Source organism: Callospermophilus lateralis, chromosome 4 (genome assembly GCF_048772815.1).
Source record: "Callospermophilus lateralis isolate mCalLat2 chromosome 4, mCalLat2.hap1, whole genome shotgun sequence".
Classification (NCBI taxonomy): domain Eukaryota; kingdom Metazoa; phylum Chordata; class Mammalia; order Rodentia; family Sciuridae; genus Callospermophilus; species Callospermophilus lateralis.
In genome coordinates, this window is record NC_135308.1 from 127,946,060 (window position 1) to 127,969,384 (window position 23,325).

General features: G+C 34.4%; 1 protein-coding gene across 3 annotated transcripts in view; it reads left to right on the forward strand.

Annotated features, from left to right (window-relative positions):
- Window positions 1-20,771: 20,771 nt before the first annotated feature.
- Window positions 20,772-23,325, forward strand: part of Nav3 (neuron navigator 3) — a 339,367-nt gene continuing 336,813 nt past the window's right edge. For all 3 annotated transcript variants that reach the window (XM_076853137.1, XM_076853139.1, XM_076853138.1), the window contains exon 1: window positions 20,772-21,014. In XM_076853137.1, the coding sequence (XP_076709252.1) occupies window positions 20,772-21,014 (243 nt within the window). The remainder of the gene's footprint in view (window positions 21,015-23,325) is intronic.

Consider the following 23,325-nt stretch of genomic DNA (forward strand, 5'->3'; position numbering starts at 1 on the left):
ATGGATTTCCAGTTTTTCCAGCAGTATTTGTCGAAGAGGCTAACTTTTCTGCAATGCATGTTTTTGGCACCTTTGTCTAATATAAGATAATTGAAATTTTGTGAGTTAGTCTCAGTGTCCTCTACTCTGTTCCACTGGTCTACCAGTCTGTTTCGGTGCCAGTTCCTATTGTTTTAAATCCACAAATTCATTTTCTTCTCTCTCACACATATATCAAGAGTGAGCGCTGGGTGTTTTGTTTTTCCCTTGATTTCAGAATTTCTGGAATTACCTGTTTTGATAGTGTATACTTCCAATTAGTGATTTTCAGAGGTGTACTAAACAATACTATTTCATTTTCATTCTCTCTTTAGTGAATAAAAATAAACTTGGAATATTTTTATCACATGAAGACTCTGAAAAACTAGTATTTTCCATTTAAATTGGAAGTCTTGGTATATAAAATTTAAGTTTTTCCTTCCTGAATTTTGTTCTTACATGGCAACCTGGATTCTTGCTGTAATTCATCCTCAACAGTTCAGTTTATTGCCTGGAAAACTAGGACATCTGCCCTTAGTGTCCTAGCTACCTTGTTCCCAATGCTTCCTCTCTACCTCCCTTAGCACATAAGAGACATCCTCTTCACTCTTTAATGATTCTAAATAAAATGGATTTTAGCTTCCTTTTCAGTTAATAAGCTGGAGAACGAGAGAGTCCACATCTTACGTTTCTCTGTTCTTTGCAGCCTATTTGCTTATAGTTAGTTGCTGTTGACTTAGTTGATGGATGAATGAAGGAATGAATCCTTTGGTTTTTCTGAGGCCCCACTTTGAACATTGTTGAGTTATTCAGATATATATAATAATTGGTTAAGCCATTAGTTTAAAGAAATCATATTTTAAAAGGAGCCTTTGGCATGAAAGTATTTGCATAAATATAAGTATATAAGGAATGATTCTAGCCCATTGGGCTCATTATATATTTTGATGAGAACCACCAAATGCTAGCCTCTTTTCTGCCATTCTTCCCTTTCACAAAATAGCCTAGATGTTCAAGGGTTACTAGGCAGGAATCAGTTAAAAAGAGATTAATAACTTTCTAAAGCAAATGCAATTAATCTTTGCTCTATAATTGACTAGGAAAGCCAAGCATAAAGAGATTTGAGAAGTTAGATGTATCAGGAATATGATATTAAATTAATTGTATGGTTTACATTTAGAGCTCAGCCAAGGTTATCTGTGATTTTCATGAAGGAAAGAAAAAAAATGAAGAAATATGTTTGCTATTACTCATAGGCAGTCAGAAGGAAAACAGAACTCACCCCAGAGAGATTCAAGTAATTATTTTCTAGAAAGTGATTCTAGAGTAATGTAAATTTTATTTTAAATGGACTACATTAATGAAATCAAAACAACTATGAAAACCACACTCTTCTTGCACCTAATACTTTTCAAACTCAAGATAATTTAGAAGGGTATGTCAATTATCTGACACCCAATATTCTATGACTTCTCAATAACTAAAACAGCATTGCTTTGTTTTCTTTCTGTTATTTTTATTGTTGCTGCTGTTTGTTGTTTTTAGTCAAAGAATCTGAGGAATAAGTTACTATATTTCTTGTTTTTTTAGTATGTAAAAAAACTCAGAAAAAAAATTATTGTTATTGTATGTTGTTTATTCTTTATATTTGAACTTTACCCTTTAAATTGGGTTAAATTGCTTATTTCCATTTTGTAGCAAAATCACTGTGGTGTGGCTTTTTCCATGGTGAATTACAAATCAGTTTGGCTTTAGTGTTTGGCAGATTAGTTGATTGGTGTATCGGATCTGTCTTTGGTTGGGTTCCTGGTTGCTCCAGTGCAGCAAAACTTGATTTGCCAGATATTTTTACTGGCTTGTCACTTTTGCTGTTGTAAAAGTATACAATCAAAGATGTATCAAAACCAGATTCTCAAGTGTGTGACTATTCATAGTATTTTGCTCAGGATTGTTCTTGGTTCTACCTTATTTTTCAGTTTAATTTCAAATTCTATAGGTCAATTTTCTGGACTTAGGCATTTGACACATTTTTATAAGACCTACTATATGTTTTATGCTAATAATCTAATCTTTCATTAGTGAATAATAGATTGGCTTAAATTGACATTGCAAGATTTCATTAGTAAACTGGCAACTGTTTTAGAATTTGAAACTATTTTAAAATTTAGGGCAATCTTGCGGGAAAAACAAGGATCGAATACATTTTCCTTTTTAGGATTAAATACATTTTAGAAATTCTAATTACAATAGAACTAAGACATTTCAGTTAAAATGCCAGCAAATGTGTTCCTTATTAAGATGTTTCATTCAATAATGCTTTCTTTTATTTTTTTTTACTTTTTTTAAACAAATATTTCTTCCTAGCCACTGTAAACAAAAGTAAGCAAAGATTTAAACTAAGTTTTTTAAGCTACTTATGTTTTCTTTTTATCAAATTAACTTTATAGGTTTTGTAATTAAAAAATACATGTTTTTGTAAAATGTGTAAAGACTGATGAATGAAACAAACAGCCATAAAATCAGAGTCCCCTGATGTGATATATGAGACAGATTTTGGAGGTGTAAATTTCACCTTTTAATTAAAAATATTTCTCCACAAGTGATTAATTATACACAATAGAAATATTTCTAAAACTTCCAAAATAAAAATGCTATTTAGTATTATAATTTTTAAGAACTGTTGACAATTCACATAATACATATATGGCACATTTTATCCCTTGGTCCATTGATGGAACTTTGGTCTATGCTACAGTTTGAATCTGAAATGTCCCTCTATGATATGTGTGTGTTAATGGCTTGGTCTCTAGTTTGGCCATAACTAGAGGTGGTGAAACATTAAAGAGGTGGGCCTAATGGGAGTTTTTTGTTTGTTTTTGGTCATTGAGGGCAGGACCTCATTCTCTTCTCTTTTTTTTCACTTCCTGGTCATGAAGTAAACAGTTTGGCTTTGCCATGCTCTCTCCACTATATTATCTTATTTTTCCACAGGTCCAAAAGCAATAGGGCTGTTGGATTTTGAATTGAAACCTCTGAAACCATGAGCCCAAATAAAGCACTTTCTTCTCTAAGTTGATTATCTCAGGTGTTACAGTAGCACAGATCGGATCAACACAGTCTGTTTCCACATTTTGGCTATTGAGCATAGACGTGCTGCCATGAACATGCAAAAAAATGTATTTTTTCCGGGGGGTGGAGGTTGGGTACCAGGGATTAAACTCAGCCTGTATTAACATGCACAACCACTGAGCCACATCCCCACTCCTGTTTTGTATTTTGTTTAGAGACAGGGTCTCACTGAGTTGCTTAGAGCCCCCATGAATTGCTGAGGCTGGCTTTGAACTCTAAATCCTCCTGCCTCAGCCTCCCAAGATGCTGCAATTATAGGAGTATGCCACCAAGCCTGGAACATGTATTTGCTTGAATACCTATTTTCTGGTTCTTTTGTGTATATGTTTGAGGTGGAATTGCTGGATCATATTTTTATTACATCGTGGTTTTAGAGAAAAATTATGAGCTAATATTTATTTGCTAGTACAAGACATCATTTTGTGAATATTAAATCCATATTCAGTTAAATATTGGCATTAATGGAAAACTTATTTTTCAGTTTATGATTTATTTATAAACATGTCCCATTATAATTACTTTCTTCTGTGTATAAGAAGTCTAGGCTATTTGGATTTATTGCTTATTAATTTTATTATCTTAATAAACCAAATTAATCCCTTATTAAGATGATTTTTGACTTTAAAGACACTGATTGATTGTATTGCCAGCCCTATTCTGTCATCACATTTTTATTTACCTTCAACCATGACATTTCTTTATCATATTTAGCAAAGTATAGTTGGTAAGCATAAACATAGAAAATTTTATTCTGTTCTTATTTGATTAATTCATTCCATAAGATGTTCTCTAATTTTTTATTATGTTCTCTCATTGACTGTACTTTAAAATAGAAGGCATTTATCTTCTTGCTAAAATCCATGTAATTCAGATTCTTTTATTGGAATGAACTTTACCTTTATGTTCTATTAATTCAACTTACCTTATATTTTCCTTGGATAGAAAGTATCTAGGAATTCCATCCTGATGGTAATCGAGCCAACCAATTAATGAAACATGTAGATAAATAACTTAAGGGATTTATTTATCCTTTAATTAAGGGATGCAATGTTATTTATTAAGAAACTTTAACTTTTTTTCCTTTCAGCTTTCATGATAATTTCAGAGATCAGAGATTTAGACCCAATGAAAGATTAAAGATTTTATTTCTAATGTGATAAGAGTTTCACACTGGATGATTAAGCAAAATATTAACACAGATAGTCACTAAATAAAAAGCCACCAACTCTTCCAGGTACTGGGGTTAATTTTAGTTCATCTGTTACTAGGCAGAGTTTATATATAATCAAGGAGATGATGTGCCACAGACATTCGTTCTTATCTGTCAAACATTGATTGCTCCTTTTTTTTCCCCCTGAGAGCACACTCATCTTACTTTGGAGAACCATCCATATAATCAGTTGGATACTAACTTGTGAGCAATATATATGAAGATGCTCTTGGGCTGAGTGTGTAGCTTATTCAGAACTAGAGCCTGTACTCAACATGCACAAAGTCTTGGGTTCAATTTCTGGCATTTGATGGCGGGTGGGGGCGGGGGATAAGGCATTTTAACTTTTCTGGCTGACAGGTAGCGATGTCAACTAAGTTCCCTAAATTGAATTGCTTTTCCAGGAATGTAATCCTTAAGCAGAATAACAAATAAATCTGGAATTGCTCTTGGAAGATCCTAGAGAAATTGCCTATTAGTTCCTAGCACCTTGATCACCAGATTTCATTGATTTAGGCATTCCTGCAGTTTTGTGATCACCTCTGAGCTCTTCTTCTGCTGATTATACTTAATATTTAGAGAAACTATTTCAAATATTAAAGCTATTTCACCAAAAATAATAGCTTGGGTTAAAATAGAATCTGTCAAAATAAAATGATTTAGATGAAACAGAATAAATCTTTATTTAAAAGATGTTTCATCAGAAGACAGAGAATCAGACCTGTTAGCAACCACAGTATAGACCCATGGCCCTTCCTATATGAAGAGAAACTGAGGCAAGAAGAACATTCCTAATGTCTCCTCACATTTCCTGCCCTATGAAAGATTTCTTAGACTTTTGGGAAGATGTGGTTTCCAAACAGACCGTCTGCTTTTTCTGCTGTGGTCTGACATTGAACTCTATTTCCACCAAAACTCTACACCATGCAAATTAAAAGACAAATAAATAAATCAACACCAAAGCAATGGAGATCTTTATTTGATATTTTACACCAAGAAAACAACAACAAGTTGAGGGGTTGAATTCAAAGGGAATGACTGGGTTAGAGCCAATGAAAATAACTGATGTGGTAAGCAGAAGCAGTTAGAGGAAGAGGGGAAAAAATCCTTTGGAAGGACTGTGAAGAAGCAGTTTGTAAAACAAGACACTGAATCCTCAATAGCACATGCCTACTTTCCTCCTTAATTAGTCTGAAATTGCCCATTAGTGGATTTAACCTGTGATTAAAAACCAACAACACCAAAAAGTGCACATTGGCTATGCAACTTTAGAACACATTAAGATTGTTCTAGGCTTTTTTTTTTTTTTTCTTTCCTCCATGCTTTTAAAATGTTGCTGAGGATACTGCAGCAAATCAGTGAGGCTGGGAATTCAGAATCTTGAGTGTGAGTCCTCAATTTCGGGAGAAGAGTAAAGATTTTTTTTTTTTTTTTTTCTGTTTCCCAAGATGTGCTGACTTTTCTGTAGTTTAAATTGACATTATCAACGGAGTGGTCCTTAAATGCTGTCAGGAAGGGAATTGTCTTGACCATCATAGTGCAGTAGTATAGTGGATTTGGTGGAAAGCCCTGGGGGTGTAAAGACTAAACATTTCTTGAATTTCAGTCATTCTTTGTTAGTTTTAAGTAAAAATCTTAGACTGAATAAGAAATTTTAAAAAGCAAACAATTTACAGATTATAATTTTAGTCAAAACTGATTATTTAGCTTAGTGCAGTCTCTCTCTCCCCTCCCTCCGCACCCCCGCCTCTCTCTTTGTACCAGGGATTGAACCCAGGGGTGCTTGACCACTGAGACACATCCCCAGCCCTTTTAAATTTCTTATTTTGAGTCAGGGTCTCACTGAGTTGCTTAGAGCCTCACTTAATTGCTGAGTCTGGCTTTGAACCTGCAATTACTACAGTCTCTTAATGATGGGATTGCATTTACTCACATTGTTTTTATTGAAGCAAAAAGGATGTCCCCTGATCAGGAGGCTACTTGAGTGGGTGATGAGGTCATTACTTTAAATCCAAGTGGTGAAACTTGAATGCTTTGCCCTGAGAAGATACTGCTCTGCTATTACTAGAATTATAGCATATGCATTTTCAGGAGTATGTAGTAAATATTGACCTTTTCTTTTAAATATTTGGACAGGCTAAGGGTCTCAACTATGATTAAATAGGTTAAATATAATGCATTGAAAAGTCCTGATATGGGCCGGGGATGTGGCACAAGCGGTAGCGCGCTCACCTGGCATGTGTGCAGCCCAGGTTTGATCCTCAGCACCACATACAAACAACGATGTTGTGTCTGCCGAAAACTAAAAAATAAATATTAAAAAATTCTCTCTCTCTCTCTCTCTCTCTCTCTCTGTCTCTCTCTCTCTCATTTCTTTAAAAAGAAAAGTCCTGATATGACTCCTGATGCATGGCTTTCCAAATTATCATCTCCAGAAAGTTGTAGCTTTTAAAATTACATCATAGTCTCATATAATTATCACTTTATATTAAAACATCTTAGTTTTAATATAAAGTGTGGTCATGGCTTACAGAGATGTCATAATTCATCAAATCTTTTTTCCCCTACATCTCATCTTCACATCCTTTCCAAACTGTACACTGTAATTTTTAGATTGCCAAGTATGAACTATCAAAATGAGAACTTGGGTGTGGTACTTAGCAATTTTTGCATATATCAAGTCATAAAGAAAACTGGATAATTTTCTTTTAACATTTTATGATATTTTGGAACTTATGCATGAGGGAAGGTGAGAAATTGAAATGGATTATGCTATGTGTTAAGCTGGTCTCATATATCAAATGACTTTAGAGAACAGAGAATTAAGAGCCGGAGTGTTGGGGAATATACGATAGAATTTCAAAGGCAGGAAGAAGCCTAATGGGAGAATAAATAAGAATGAATTGGTGGAAATTCATAGATACTTAAGTGCAAGGAATGCTAATGGGAAAATGAACTTCTTCGTATTCATTGAAAGAAGTTAAGAATGAAGACTTAAAAAATACTAGAAACAAGATATCTAGAAACACAGACCATGATTTATACTGTTTATATATCATCTCATGTAATTATATTTTCACACTTGTTGGTCATCTTGTACACATGATCCATATATAAATAAGCATTTTAGCTCTGCAAGAGAAGCAGGTACATTTTTAGACGAAATCGATGACCTCCTGTTTCAAAGCATATACAATGGAAAATCATCGTTTTTGCTTTTTGCATGAGGTTTATATTGGGTCTGTATTTCCAGATTGTCTTCGGCATGTTGGCGTTTGACTTTTTGAGCTAATTCCTCAGGACTGTTCAGAAGTTCTTGATCTAATACAAGTACATATGGGAAATTAAGCAACCAGGTTGTGTCTGATAAGCACTGTTATGGACATCACTCACATGGTGCCTAACTATGGGCTCCACAGGAGTTTAGCCATCCTGTGCCCCCTATATCCCTCTGCTCCTAGTAGGCTTTGAAAACCACTTATTCCATTTAACTCCATTTTTATTTCTTTTTATTTCCTTCCATCCCTTTAATTTTCCGTTTCCAAAGCCAGAAGAGGAGAAAAAATGAATTATATATCAATAGGTATATATGCAAAAAGTTATTTGAAATAAATAACAACATAGGTTTAGGATTTTATGTTGCAGCTGAATTCTAAACATCTTTATAATCCCTAAACTATGGATGAGAAGTTTTACAGGGAGCATTTGGAACTACTAAAATTTCAGAGAGTAGGAAACTGCCATATATATGTGAACTCTAAATTTGCTTATTGACAAACTGAATGATGTACCTGCACAGCCAGTATTTTACCTACTACTATCAAACCATGGATATTCCTTTTTGTTTTAATTTCTTTAATCTCCTATCTAATCTGTTATGCTCTTCGTATCTTCTAGGTAGCTATTTATTGACCTGTAATCCTCATTTACTACATATACTTTGGTCATCAATTTATGGAAGGATTCTTGTAGTAGCTCAGATGCTGAGAAAGAAATGGCACCAATAAAATGTAAATGGGGGGAGAAAGCCAGCAAGAAAGCTTTAAAGCTTATCTAAATGGAGCAGCCTATTTTAAGTTTGCCTGGAATTGCTGTACTCTCTTTAAGAATCACTAGTAATTTTACACTTTTATTGAATATTCTGTGACAGAATAATAAGCCTTGTTCTGTGCAAGAGATGCTTTATTTAAATCAAATCCCCTGGAGAAAAATCCAAGAGGAAAAGCTGCTGAGCTTTCTTAATATAAAAAGTTTCGTTTCTTCTTTAAAGTTTCCTTGATCACATTTCTTGTTGATTAAAATGCTTTACAACGTTTTTTCTAGTGATTCTGTCAAGAATGCACTGTGTATACTTTTGTTACTACAGAGGATAATGTTAACCTCACCTGAGGTTTCCCTAGCAAAGCCATTTCTCCTTTGAAAAGCTCCTAGTATTACCAGATGTGCAATTAAATGATCATTTCACCTTTATTATAGTTTATGTGGTATGTTATTTTGATTGTTTTTTTTTTTTTGTTTACATATACTGTAGCAGTTGTGGTCACCATATGTTTGTGATCTATGGAAGCTCTTAAAACCCACTTGGTAGATGCAAGCTGATAGAGGGAAAAAAATACATAATGCTGTCTCCCATTTATATCATTTTAACTGTCAAAGGTAAAGTCAGATGAATAAATGTGTTCTGCAGTGCCTCTCAGCTGTCCAGAAATCTTTTTGTGTAGTTCTTCCAACTGCACAAAGAAAGAAGCCTACATCTGTCAGAATTGATCTTTCCACTAGTAGCCTTGGGCTGTGGAGATGGTATTTTGGAAGTTAGAGACAATAGAAACTGAGGTATGATGAAATAAATATGTGTAAAATCTAATTTTTCTGTGTGTGTGTGTGTGAGAGAGGTTAGAGGAAAAGAAGGAAGGAAGGATTTTATTTTTTCTTGATGAATATAAACAGAAAGAATTTAAGGAAAATGGAAGTTTAATAATTTCAATAATTTAAATTTTAGTTGAATTTATCGTACAGTACATACAGAAAGTCAAGCCACTGGGTAGCATTTGATATGTACTGTTACCAGTATCACTCACATGGTGCCTAAGTGTGGGTTCAGGGAAATCCCATGTACCTAGTTTCATGAGAATCTGGGATATGGACAGCAGAAAATTCAAACACACTATTATTACAGAAAGAATTGCAGAAATAAAACTTCTAGAATGTACATGATTTCAGGCATCATTTTTGAAATGGTCCTATGAAAATGATATAGTCTCTAATGAGCAGTTTAGTGTTTAATAGGAAGCAGGGAAACTGACTTTATGGGAGAGGAGTATATCCCATCCCATTAGAATTACAAAACTTTCCGTTTGCGTTTATTCAAAAGTTGTTTTGTTTTATTTTGTTTTGTTTGCCTGTTTTTTGTCAGAAAGTGTGGAAAGTTGGCAGTGACTTCCCAGGGACTGAGATGTGATTGCTCACATCCTTTGTTTTCAGGGACCTCATGTAAAAGTTCACACTTCTGTTGGGGAGGTCTGGAGTAGATCAGTGCATTTACAAGAATCCAGCTGAGGAACTGATGGCCTCCATCAGAAGATATTAAGAGGGGAGGAGACAGCACATCCCTTCCATCTTTTACCCCCTTGTCTTTCATGCTATCAGCATTTAAAGGAAGATTTTTTTTTTTTTTAATTCCAGGGACTTTATTTTACTTATGATAAAGAATATGAAAGAAGCATATTTATTAGTAAGCCAATTTTAAATTAGCTAATTTCTTTGATTCTGTGGTAATAGGTACTTTGTTATAAGTTCACATGCAATATCCATTATGCATGTTGTTGATAGTTTTCAGCCCATACATTTTCAGCAAATTTAATGTACTTTATTCTATTTTATTTTGGCTTCCAGTTTTCTCTATATTTTGAAAATGCTTCACAGGCATCCCCAGTGGCTGAGGATATTTGTCAGCGATGGTGGAATTGATGGATTCCACTTGTTGGCTAATGAAGAAATTGGTGAGAAGAACTCATGGCTGCAATAGATGTTCCTGGGAATTCATTTATAAAACTAGTAGGAACTTTATAAGATTTTTGTTTTTTCTCCCTTGCTAAGCCTCTTTTTTCTTTTATATCTGAAATGAATATTAACATAGCTATGAAATAAATATGCTACTCCTTCTGAAAATGTAAGAGTTAAATGATAATGAGAATTTTAAACTGAGGGTCCTAAGAATGAAACTTCTTCTTTAGAAGAAAATCTCATGTATCACTAGCTGCTTAACTACAGGTTATCAGCAATTTTTAAAAATCCTCAAGTCTTTTAAGTTTGTGTATTCTTTGTAATTCATTAAAAATGTGATTCGTGGATAGAGAAAAGTAAAGTAAAATTTCAGATGCCAAAATTAGTTATCCATTTTTTTAAGAGAGAGTGAGAGAGAGAATTTTTTTAATATTTATTTTTTAGTTTTCGGCGGACACAACATCTTTGTTTGTATGTGGTGCTGAGGATCGAACCCGGGCTGCACGCATGCCAGGCGAGTGCACTACCGCTTGAGCCATATCCCCAGCCCCCTAATTAACCATTTTTTTCCTACTCTTTCCCTGTCCTCTAAATATTATGAATATTTTATGGAAGCATTGTGAAAAGAATAAGAAACAGAATGTTTGTGAAAATATTTAACAAGTGTGGGGGCGGGGGGGGGCGCGGGGGGCGGTGCAAAGTGAAGAAAGCAAAACATCTTAGTCTTAGCCTAAATTTTCAACTTTGTCAAGTTAGAAATTCCTTGTATAAGTTTTACGTTGGTAATGATAAAAGTCCAGAATGAAAAGTCATATTGGCAGGTATCTATCATGATTTTTCAACATTATGTTTTGTCAGTCTGCTGTTCTCATGGTCCAAACATTGAAAACAGGAAAGAGGAAGATATTTTAGGACAACATATGTGTGGTTTATAAAACCAGTAAGCAAGGGATATATAAGAAAGAAAGGCGGCAGTTTCTGTTGTTGTCGGAAATCATTCTTCCATTGTGAAATTTCAAGAAAAGGAACCCTTGAGACTTAGATAATACAGAAGCAGAGGGATTGTATACCTGGAAATCAACATTTCAGTAGGAAATGTTGATTTTCTTTGCCTAGCCAAAGAAAATGGATGGTGAGGTCAGTAAAGGAATAAAACATCAGTAAAAGGAAATACATGAAGAAAACTCTGCTGGTAGAAGCAGATAAAAAGGAAAAATAAATTTTAAAATGTTCATTAACTAATTTCAAGTGCATATTTAAAGTTTGCATCTTTAATGGTAGGTTGTATGTCTTTCTAAATCAAATAGGTTTCGATACCTGATACCTGTCATTGTGCTTCTCATTAAAACAGAATATCACAGACTTTGCATTTTATAAGAGCAGAAACTTATTGGAGGCTGGGAAGTCCAAGGTTAAGGTCCTGGTACCTGGTGATGACCTTCTTGCTACATCCTCACATCCTGGAAACCTGAAGGGTGAGGAATGGATGAGCACAGTTCAACAAGCCTGTTAGTAAGGGAACCTGATAGGATTCACAAGGCCAGAGCCCTCACGACTCCAACACCACCTGCCAAATTCCACCCCCGCCCAGTAATGTTACACTGGGAATTAAATTTCATTGTGTAATTGGGAGGGAGCAAATACTTTCAAATCATGATGATATCTGGTAGAGAAACATGGTTTTCTAGTTACTGGTCTCATTTTCTTTCTGTGCTGTTGAGATCAGGGGCATTGCATATGGCCAGGAAGATTGTGTACTCCACCACCGCAGAGAGGAGGACACTGGCTCACTGCAGAGGTGAAGGGCACTAAGACTGCAAGTGTTGTTCCTGAGTCATATTTTTCGTTCAGTGAATATTTTTTTGTTCAACTCATAATGTGGATGTAATTTTATGTTGCTTTCTCATTAAATGCTGCAATAATGTTTATTTTGAGTGCCTTAATTATATTTTATTTATACTTAATGCAGACCAAGTACTGAATAAAATACTCAAAATAAGAGAGTAACCATCAGATTCCATGTTTTCTTTATTATACTTGCCAACTACCCATTCTTATTATGTTTTTAGTAGGCTGAATAATAGGGTTTCTTATTTAACCTGTCATTCATTATCCCTTTCTTTGTCTCTCTCCCTCTTTGTCTCCTTTTCTCTCTCATACACATAAAAACACACATAGATATTTTGAAATAAACCAGAATTCCTAGCAAAATGTTACAGAATCTGACAAAGGCAAATTTTGGAAGCTATTGATTATCTAAGTGCTTTTACTCCTGAGAGTTAGTACATTTTCTGGAACTAAGAGAAATATTTCATGATCACTGTGTTTAATTTAACTCAAATTTGGGTTAAAATCATAGGTTGATTATGTTGCTATTCTGTGTTAAAATATTAAAATAAACAGTCTAAAAAGAGAACTTTTGAAAAGATTTCTTCTCAATTCCTGAAAGAAACCTGATGCACTGTCAAGATATGTGGCATAAAACAAGTAAGCGTCATCATTTGGATGATGAAAGCATAAGAGTGATGATTCTGCATTAGGTCCTACAATACTAAAGATGAGCAAATTTGTTAACATCCTAAGTAATAGTCCCACAAATCTTTCACAAGTACAAGTTTATCCCTTTATAATAATTTTTATTGAAACCTTTTAAATGGTGATGCTTTTGTATGTCACCCCTTTTATTTTAGCCTATTTTTTTCAAATACAGCTCAGAATAATAACACTGACAAACAGAAAAAATAAGATACCTTTACAAAACAGGGTTTATATGTTGTTACATCTAAGATTCTTTGATCACATTTCTCAAGTCCAAACTGGCATAGCTTGGTTGAAGATGACTTTCAGTATTTAATAACATAGTACATTTGTGGACATATATGCTAACATGAATAGTTCCTTGAAATATGACTATTATAAAGTTGCATTGTTTCTTTTGGGTGTTTATTTGGACTATGAGTCTACTGTTTCATTGAAGCACAGAAACTTATCTTCAAGCCTATCCAAGTGATTTGCTTTAATAAAATAGTTTTCCATGTCCAAATGTGTATATTTTAACTCCTACAGTGGGGGCTGATGTCTTAAATGGCAGAGTCATAGCATGCATCTCCACATCAAAACGTAATACATTTGCTTTTCATTAAACTTTTTGAGTAAGAGGCTCTCTGAATTTAATGAGTTTATTTTGCTCAATTAACTATATCAGTAGCATATCCTAAGGAAGCCTATAAGATCACAAACGTATGCCATAGAAAACATACACACATTTTCACCTCTCCTCAAAGGGCCCTCATTTTAGTGGACATTGTATATGTTTCCAAAAGTCCCTGAACTGGTTTATTATTGGATCTTTTGTACTCATCATTTACTATATTTTAGCCAGTTATTATAACTTCCTACTCCTGCTTCATGCCACAAAAAGGTGTATCTTGGTTTATTGTTCCTTTAAATATAAGTCTAATAGTTCTTGATACATCTAATTTTTCCCAAATATTTGGGAAAAAAATGATGCCAGTGGGGATTTTGGTGGGAAAAACTCTAATACAGACCTTAGAGTTTTAATTGTTTGAAGTCTGGTCTGGAGAATAGTCTTAATTCCATGTTCACTTCATTTTGTGTTATTTTTTGTTGCTTAAATTTCCTCATCGAATCTGAAGACAATCTAATCCAATCTACCAAACATTTTGCAATCTTTTGACACAAATTATTTATTCTCTAGGGTTTTAGGAAAGTTTTTAGCTAGATGAAGGATGATAGAGAGTTGAAGTGTCTTGAGACTTAATGTGAAACTTGCAACACCTGGTGTGTTTACAAAATGGATTGGAAAAGAACAGTTACAAATCTGACTCTTATATGCACGTAGCCATTATAAACTCATAGGGATTATGCTTATAGCTTCCACCTTAAACGACTAAGCTAGATACAAGTATTAAACAACATTTTCAGACTTTGGGCAACAGAAATCACAAATCTATGTCCCCCGAAAGAAAAGTAGTCACAGAGAAGGCCTACCATTTTGCCATCTTGCTTCCTGAAGGCAATATCCAGATGCCAGAGTGGGGATGGAGATGTCAAATAGAGTCAAGAAGTTGTACTGAATTTTATTTTATTTTTAAAATTTTTAGAAAAGATTTTGTCACTGGAAATTGAAACCAGAGGTACTATATCACTGAGCTACAACACCAGCCCCCACTTCCTTTTTATTGTGAAACAAAGTCTCACTCAAGTGCTGAGGGTCTCACTAAGTTGTTGAGACTTGTCCAGAATTCGTGATCCTCCGGCCTTAGCCTTCTGAGTCACTGGGCTTACAGGTATGCTTCACCACATCTGGTACTGAGTTGTAGAAATAGAAACCAAAAATCAGGAAAGCCTAGAGGCCTAAATGTTTTCAGAGTATTAGAAGAGAAGGAAATGAAGGTTAGGGTCGGGTGGGGGAGAGAGAAAGAGAAAGAAAGAAACAGAATAGAGGTCAAGAGTGCGAAAGCTAGAGATGTGCAGAAGTGTTCACTTCCATCTTTGACAAAGGATTTATCCTATACACGCTAAGAGGAGACAAGCACAGGCTGAGGAGAGAACCATTGGAAAGGAGGATGATAATTACTAGAGCTCACAAAAGGTTGGAAATCCTTCATATTTCTTGCAGCAAGAGTGGGGAGATTATTTAATATGTTAGATATTTGTTAAAGCATGATAGTTCATTTCTTTACCAGAGGTGTTAAATTAGCCTTGGGCAAAGTCTACACCTTCTTTAATATAGTTTGTAAATAAATTCAACAGAAGCTTAACTGCATTCCATTATAAAAAAATGGAATCCACTAAAAAGTTAGCAGGTATATAAAAATGTAGTATATAATACAACTCATACTCAGGAGAAAAATTTCCATTAATAGAAACATACTTAAAAATGACATGATTAAATTAATAAAGATATTAAAACAGTTATTATCAACATGTTCCATACATCCATGAAGGTAGAATAAAATATAAATATGATGATGAGAGAAATTATAGATATGAAAGACACTCAAATGGAACTTCTAGAGATGAAGAATACCGTATCTGAATTGAAAGTTGATAGATTATAACAGATTAAATATCATAGAAATAAAGAATAGTGAACCCGAAAACATAGCAAAAGTTAGTTGAGGAGCTGGGGGCTGTAGCTCAGTGGTAGAATGCTTGCCCAGCACGTGTGAGGCCCTGGGTTCGATCCTCAGCACCACATAAAGATAAATCAATTGAAAGTAAAGTTATTGTGTCCATCTACAACTATCAAAAAAAAAAAAAAGTTCCAAATGAAGCAAGAGATGAGAATAAAAGACTTAAAAGACTTAAAAAAATTAAAAGCATTGGCAGCATCTGGTATAAAAGCAAGTGGTAAACATACGGGTAATTGGATCCCTAGAAAGAAAGGGAGAGTAGAAAATACTTAATATTTTAGAAATAATGCAGTCTCTTATTCATAGCAATAGCAGTAGCTAGAAAGCCAAAATTTTCCTGTGCTAGTTCCCTAAGCCCTAATTTGTGCAGGACAATGTGACAAGGACCAGGTGATGCCTGAACATACGACAAGTACTGATGCAAGAAAGGGACTTTTAAGCTTATTATGAATTGCAAGCAGATCTGGCTCATCACTTTTTCTGGAGACCAGCATAACTTTTATTGAAATGGACAGTAAACAAATTTATCCCTTGCTACTCACAAATCCTTATAGAAATAGTTTAGCATAAAGGGACAGTTAGGGTTTCTGCTAATAAGATTGAGAAACATGAGAGAGATGTGGAGGATCTTCTTCTAACAAAAGACAGGATGCAGATTAGGAGAAAATACTTTACAAACATGCATAAGATATGACCTGTATCTAAGATGAAGAATTATTAACCTTCAGTAATAAGACAGACAAAAAGTGAGCAAAATTTTTGAACAGATATTTCACCAACAATGTGCATGGCAAATAAACTTGTTAAAAGCTATTCAGCACCAATAAGTTATTTGGAAAATGCAAATTAAAACTGTAAGTGATACACCATGATATACCACTATGTTGGCTAAAATTGAAACTGAAAATATGAAGCACTGGTGAGTTTGTGCACTGGGACCATCTTATGTTGCTAGTGAGAGTTCAGAGTGATGTGTTTTAGGAAAAAATTTGGCAATTTCTTATATAATTAAATTTATAGTTATTAAGTATCCCATAAATTCTCTTCTAGTTAGCTATTAATGAAAATAGAAAAAAATAGCAGCACAAGGCATATGAAAATATTTTATAGGGATGTAATCATAATATCCTCAAACTGGAAGCAGATCGCTATCTTGCATCTGATGAATACAAACCAATTGCACCGTATCAGTAGGATGGAGTGTGTCTCATTCACATGAAATAGTACTGCTATCCATACCTGAATAGATAAATCTCAAAAATAAACAGATACAATTTGATCAAATGTTTGTGAAATTCCAGGAAAGGCAAAACTAGCATGAGGAAGCGGCACTTTGGACATTGCCTGAGTTGGGAGTGAATCTTGACTGCAGTGAGCCATGAGAGGACTTTCAATGATGAAGGAAATGGTCTGTGTCTTGATGGTGTAGCTGGTCACATGGAATTACTTCATTAGAACTGCTGGATCTTACCTTGTGGCAATTTCACTTCAGGCCATTAAAAGTAGGAATTGACTCTCCTCTGATTTTAGCAAACTTCAGAATTGATTAACTAACTGTACTTTGTCTTTTAGCAATCATGATTGTTTGAAAGTTGTTCATTTTTCTCTCTCTTACTCTCTCTTATTCTTTTACTTTATTCCTTATCATTAAAAACTGGTTTGAAAATTGTCATTTTATGAGATTGAGTTGTTTATTTTAAAAATCACTGATACTAACATATAACCAGGTGAGAATTTTTCTTATTGCCTAAGAGCTTAACTGTAGGAGGGTTTTGAGTACTTCTGGCTATTTTTCCTGTTACGTTTGATGGGGAGGAAAAAAGATTAGAAATTTATTTCATTTTAATTTTCTGGATTTTCCACCCCAATTCAGTCCTTTTCATGCTTATGATCCCGGTCATATTATACCTCTTGACCTTATCTCTTTAATTCTTAAGACTTTAGTTATTTCCTATGACATTAATAGCAAACATTTATTGAGCACTTATGGTATGCAGACAATTCTACTGACTTTATACATTTATTTCCTTTAATTCTCCCAGCATTCCTGTATAGGAAGTACAACTATTTTTTTTTCTCATTTCATGTATAATGAAATTGAAGCACAGCAACTTCTAAATTCATGTCACTGTTCAGTAAGGAAGCAGGTATTTGATTACAGGCAGTCCAAATTTAGAACCTATTCCCTGAATTAACGAAGTACAAATCCTATAAATTGTAACTCTTAAATTCTAGTATATATGAGAATCAATCTGTTTAACCATGATTCTCAGAGCTCTCCCTCTCCTTTGCAATTCTTCCTGTATAGGTTTGTGATGAACCCAGTAATCTATATTTTTAGCAAGTGCTCCAGGTGGTGGTGTGTTGATCTCAACTTGAGAAAACTCATTTTTAAATTCACAGTACATGGTAATTGTGACCTAAAGCTAATTATTTAACTTCTCAGTGCATTTTAATCTGAGTCATCAAAATAGTGATGTTCTTTTAGTATGAAATGAGATGACAGCTCCTTATACACAAAGTTTTATAATAAGTTGATATGTTTTGTTGTTCTTGATAGGTCATGTTATTAGATAGAATTAGTTGACAGTGGCTACTATTTCCAGTTGTATATTTCAGTCATAGTGAAATGCAATTAGACGATATGCAAAAGGCATCTCAGAATGAAATGACATCATATTGATTGTGAGCTCCCAGAAATTACATTGTTTTCTGCTACAGCATAGATTTGTAAAATACCACTTAGCTTGTTCAAACTTGGTACATAGGTCAGTTATGTATGTATAATGTACAGGTTGTATGGCTTCATGTGAAGCCATGTGAAACCATGCCTATACTTGGGGTGATTTATTTTAGGCAAAGGGAGGCAACATAGTCAAGTGCAATACAGTCTTGTGGGAGAAAAGATACCTGAGCTTGAGTGTCGTTTAGTCAATAGGGACATTTGGGGCTCAGTTTTGGGAAAATTAATCAAAACAAAACAAAAGGGCTTATATCTGGAGCTTGCTGGTCATGGGGCAAATCTTTAGCTTTGCAAGGTTTTTGTATATTTTCAAGTTGCACTGACTGTCCTTAATTCAATGGCAAAGCTATTGGCTCAGTTTGCATTCCAACTGCATTTCCCCCACCATTTCTAACTAAAGTGTTGCCAGAATTTTCACTCTGTTTTTTTTTTTTTTAAATAATTCTGGGCTGAACTGCATCCTTGGGTGGTCCAAATTATCTCGCAAGGTACCAATGTTATTTTTGCTGATGGTCTGCTCCCAAAGTTGCAGGTGTTTTGAATGGTTTTCCTAGGATCTCTTTCTCCCACAAGCCATCTTATTTCAACTATGCCGTTTTGTTTGCAATGTGAGGATTACAGGATACATAGCTCATTGTATAACTTAAACCCCATTTTAGGAACATGATCATTTCTAGTTCTGAACTGTCTCATTCACTGTAAGTTATTATGTGTTGAATGCTTTGTAAATTACAAAGTAACTTACTTTTTCAAAGAGATCATTTTATTTCCCTGCCACCACCGATGCTGAATTTCTTTATTCTGTCTTGTAATGTCTACAGGCAAGATAGAAATAGTAAGCCCAAGAAAATCATTTATTTACCATAGAGAGACATTTCGTACAGTAATGGTCATGATTCTGATAATTGCCAACATTTATGTGAATATATATTTCTTTTAAGTATACCCTTATTTTTCTAGAGACTTTGCTTGCATTATTACTATTTATTGCAATAGTAATATAGTATCAATTTTTTAAAATGAGTGTGTCTATCTTACAGATTTTTTTCAACAGAAATATGGGAGTCTGAAATCAAATTTCTTTTATTGGATAAGAAATTTCTATTAAAATCTCAATACTGTCATCCAAATATGATTTTTATTAAAATTATAGGGAAATTTTTTTCTGATTTTGTACTCTATGCAACAGTTTTCAACACAATAGTGCATGTTTATTAGCTGTTTTCTTTCTAAAAATTTATTCCTGATGAGCTTTTTCCAGAAATGGATATAATATGATCATAATAAAATATTTTTATGGACAGGATTAGTGTCATTCATTGCCACTGAGTTTGTACCCTTTTTGGAAGTTTAGAATTTTGTTTTGGACACAGTCATCTTAAATACAATGATACTTAAAACTACTTTCAAAGTTAAAATAGTGCAGTCTATTCCACTTTCTAGCTTTATGTCTTTGTTCATGGTACTCAATGTATATGAATCAAAATTATTCTTTTTGTAAAGTGGATAAAATAAATGTGCCTGTATTTTGAGTATTCCGATAGTCATATGTGATAGTACACAAGCTGCTTAGCCCAGTAACTGCTTTTAGTGCAACCCATGTGTGTAGTACATCACATGGAAGTATTAGCTAGAGAATTTGTATCATCATTATTAAATGTAGAAATTACTATATATTTAGTGCCCTGTTAACTGGGCAGGCTTTGCCTGCTGAACAATTTAGCTGTTTTAGCGAGTTGCATTCTTGTGTGAGTCTAACCTGATTTCATGGGATGAAACAGAATGAACACCGTGGCTCATGGCTGTCAGTAGTGAAAAATAGCTGGAAATCAGACAAACAGCTTCATTGCTGAAATTATTTCCGGGCTAAAAGTTCTTCCAACAGCTGTTTGTTTTGGCCATTAACATGTCCATTCTTTTTTTTTTTTTTTTTTTAAGCTGGGGGAAATATGATTTTCTTTAAAAAATGCAGCCTGGTTATTTCTGAAGTCAGGAAGAACGCCTGTCCTTCCCCTATTGTGGACTTTTGGCTTCTTTGATGCTTGGACTGAAGGGTTTTTCCTTTTGTTTTTCTCCTTTAAAAAAAAAAAAAAAAAACAAACCTCAGACTCAGACTGTTGTAGTAAAAAGAAACGGCAAATCTGGGAGCTCTGTAATTCTAGAGAAGGAGCTTTCTAGCATTTACCTTGCAGAAAAGTTTACTCCCCAGAGGAGTATTTAGTATTACATAGACACTGAGTCACTGAACAGAATGAGGAAGGGGGGTAGGAGGGAAGGAGAGAGAGAATGAGAAGATCCCAGCCAACAAAAAAGAAAGATACTTAACTAAAGATGAAGGGAAGTTTTGCCTCTTTCTGAAAGTTATGTTATTAGTTAAGAGAAAAAAAAAAATCAGGATGACTGCTAGTTTTGTTTAAAGTATTTGTTCTGGAAATAGTAAAGTTGGAGTCGACCAGACTGAGGTTAGGAGCATTTTCTTTGGCAGCAAAAAGATACTTTTATAGAAGCCATGCCTGTACTTGGGGTTGCCTCCAAACGGAGACAGCCAGCTGTTGGGTCAAAGCCTGTTCACACTGCTCTTCCGATACCAAATCTTGGCACTACTGGGTCACAGCACTATTCTTCAAGATCTTTGGAACTTGCTGAAACAGAGAGCTCAATGCTTTCTTGTCAGCTCACATTAAAATCAACCTGTGAATTTGGAGAGAAGAAGTCCCTACAAGGAAAATCCAAGGAGAAAGAAGACAGCAAGGTTAGTAGCTGAAGGTTACCTACAGACTTTCATATCTAAAAATGCACATTTCCTTTTAGGTGGACCACAAAGCATGTTGTGAAATGGGAAGTAGTAGAGGAGCCAGGGTAAGACTGTTAATAGAGTAACTGAAAATCTGAATGTTTGATAAAAATTGGATTTTTAGCATGTAGTTGCAAAAGCTATGGACAGAGTTCTGCATACATGCATATACTGCATTCACTTAATATTATATATTGATGAAGTGCTTAATTACTTATTGATATCAATAGTCCCAGATATTGCTCTGTAATATTGCACTAATAAATATGACCAATCACAAATGTTAGAAAAAGTGGACCTATATTCATACATATCATATGTAAAAGAAGATTTGGAAAGATCCATGCAGACATGTCATTTGTATTTGAAAGAATTTCTCTTTGAGTATTTGTGTCCTAGGCTGCTTAATTCATTGTAATATGAAGGAAAATGAAATATTAGTTTCCTCGATATTGCACATTTGTCTGGATTTTCACTTGTAAATTGAAACCCTACTGTTTTACTTATTACTGACATCTTTTTTCAGTCATTTAATTTATTATATTTTGTGAGCATTAGCTCATAGCTGTTGCTAAGCTGTACTGCAGTTGTTTTCCCCAGATGCAGAGTGTCAGCATAGCCCTGCAGCTGATGACCTTCATGGGGGGGTCACTTATACCCTGATAAGCATTACTTTAAAGAAGCATTTCCAGAGTCACCATTCTCACCTCCGGAGTCTTAGGAAATGTTTTGATTTTACTTTCCTTATTCAACTGGAAGTTGAATAATTTAAGGAGAAAAAAAATTACATAGAGAAATCAATTCTGCAAGTGAAAACTCTACTCCTTCCTAAATGCTTTTTTTCATCTATCTTCACCTGTTCAGATCTCTAAACTTTAGCACAGATGTGGCTTTCTCTATAAAGTCTTTGCTAGCTGTTCCTCTCCTCACTTTTCTTTCTTGTGACTCTGTCTATGGAAACACACCCTTCGTATTTGGTAGTACGTATTTTGATTATATGGTTAATTGCTTTCCATCCCCACTGATCTGAAATATGTATATAAAAGTCAAGGCCCATATCTTATTCTGTGCTCTAGTTTCCTCCTCCCAAGGTTTTATGGAGAATGAGAATTAAATAGTGATTGAATGCTGAGTATTAGAATGAATGAATCCACAAATGAATAAACAACCATGATGAGAAAGATTAAGTTTTTTTTTCCCCTTTGAACCATTTCTTTTACCAAAGGAGAAGTTTGATATCTCTTACAAAGCATCCTAAAAGTAAGAAAATCAGTTAACAGAAAATATTTTATTACAGGCTTGCAATTGTCTGTCCAATGTGAGTAATTCAGAGTACTCCTAGGGAAGTGTAAGTCAGCAACAAAGTACTTAAAACTTGAACCTTCTGCAAATAATTAAAGGCAAGTGCTATCTAACTCTGTCCCAATGTTCTGTGTATACATAATGTATTGTCTGGATTCAGTGGAAAGGATAGATCCATTTTCTCTGCTGACCATGGCTGTCATCTCTTTAGGGTTAGTAAAACTTCTACTTTGTTAAATAGCCTTAGATTAAGACTTGACCATTAGGAGTAGTATTTTCAAAAGAATTTTGGTTGATCACTTTGGTTAGCAAACATATTAATCAAACATTCAATATTCCAATAAGACTCTGTGGCTAGTAGAGTTGTACTTATATTTATAGGAATGTTTTTGCCATGCCACTTATCAGATTAAAAACTTCTTCAAACAAAATGTGAAGAATGCCTGGTCAGTGTTTCAGAATATTTGTAAATGCTGAAAAGAATTATATTTAGAGATTTTTTTTTTGGTGACTTTTGAAAAATTAAGAAGTTGATAACCAAAATTTTTAGATTTGGCTACAAATAGTAGAAAACTCAACAATAGCATGGATAAGAGTTTATTTCTTATTCCGGTAAAGGAAATCTGGAGGTACATAGCCCTTGGCTGACAGGGTGACTTCAGGAAGTTGTCAGACAACCAGGCTCTGTTTAAGGCACCATTATCCACTGTGGCTTCTACCTCTCAGTCTCGAGTAGATAATTGAGCTCCATTCAAAAAGAAACACACCATTTCATTTAGGACCTTTTGACATTTCATTGGTCTACTTAGAGTTCTATGGCCTTACAGGTATAGTAGAGATTGGAAAATGCAGTGTTTATAGTAGGTAGCCATGTGCCTGGCTAGAAAGTTTTGGTTTTTATTTCTAACAGAAAAAAGACACTGGATAGTACACACAGTATATGACTGTCATTTGAAAATATTTATGT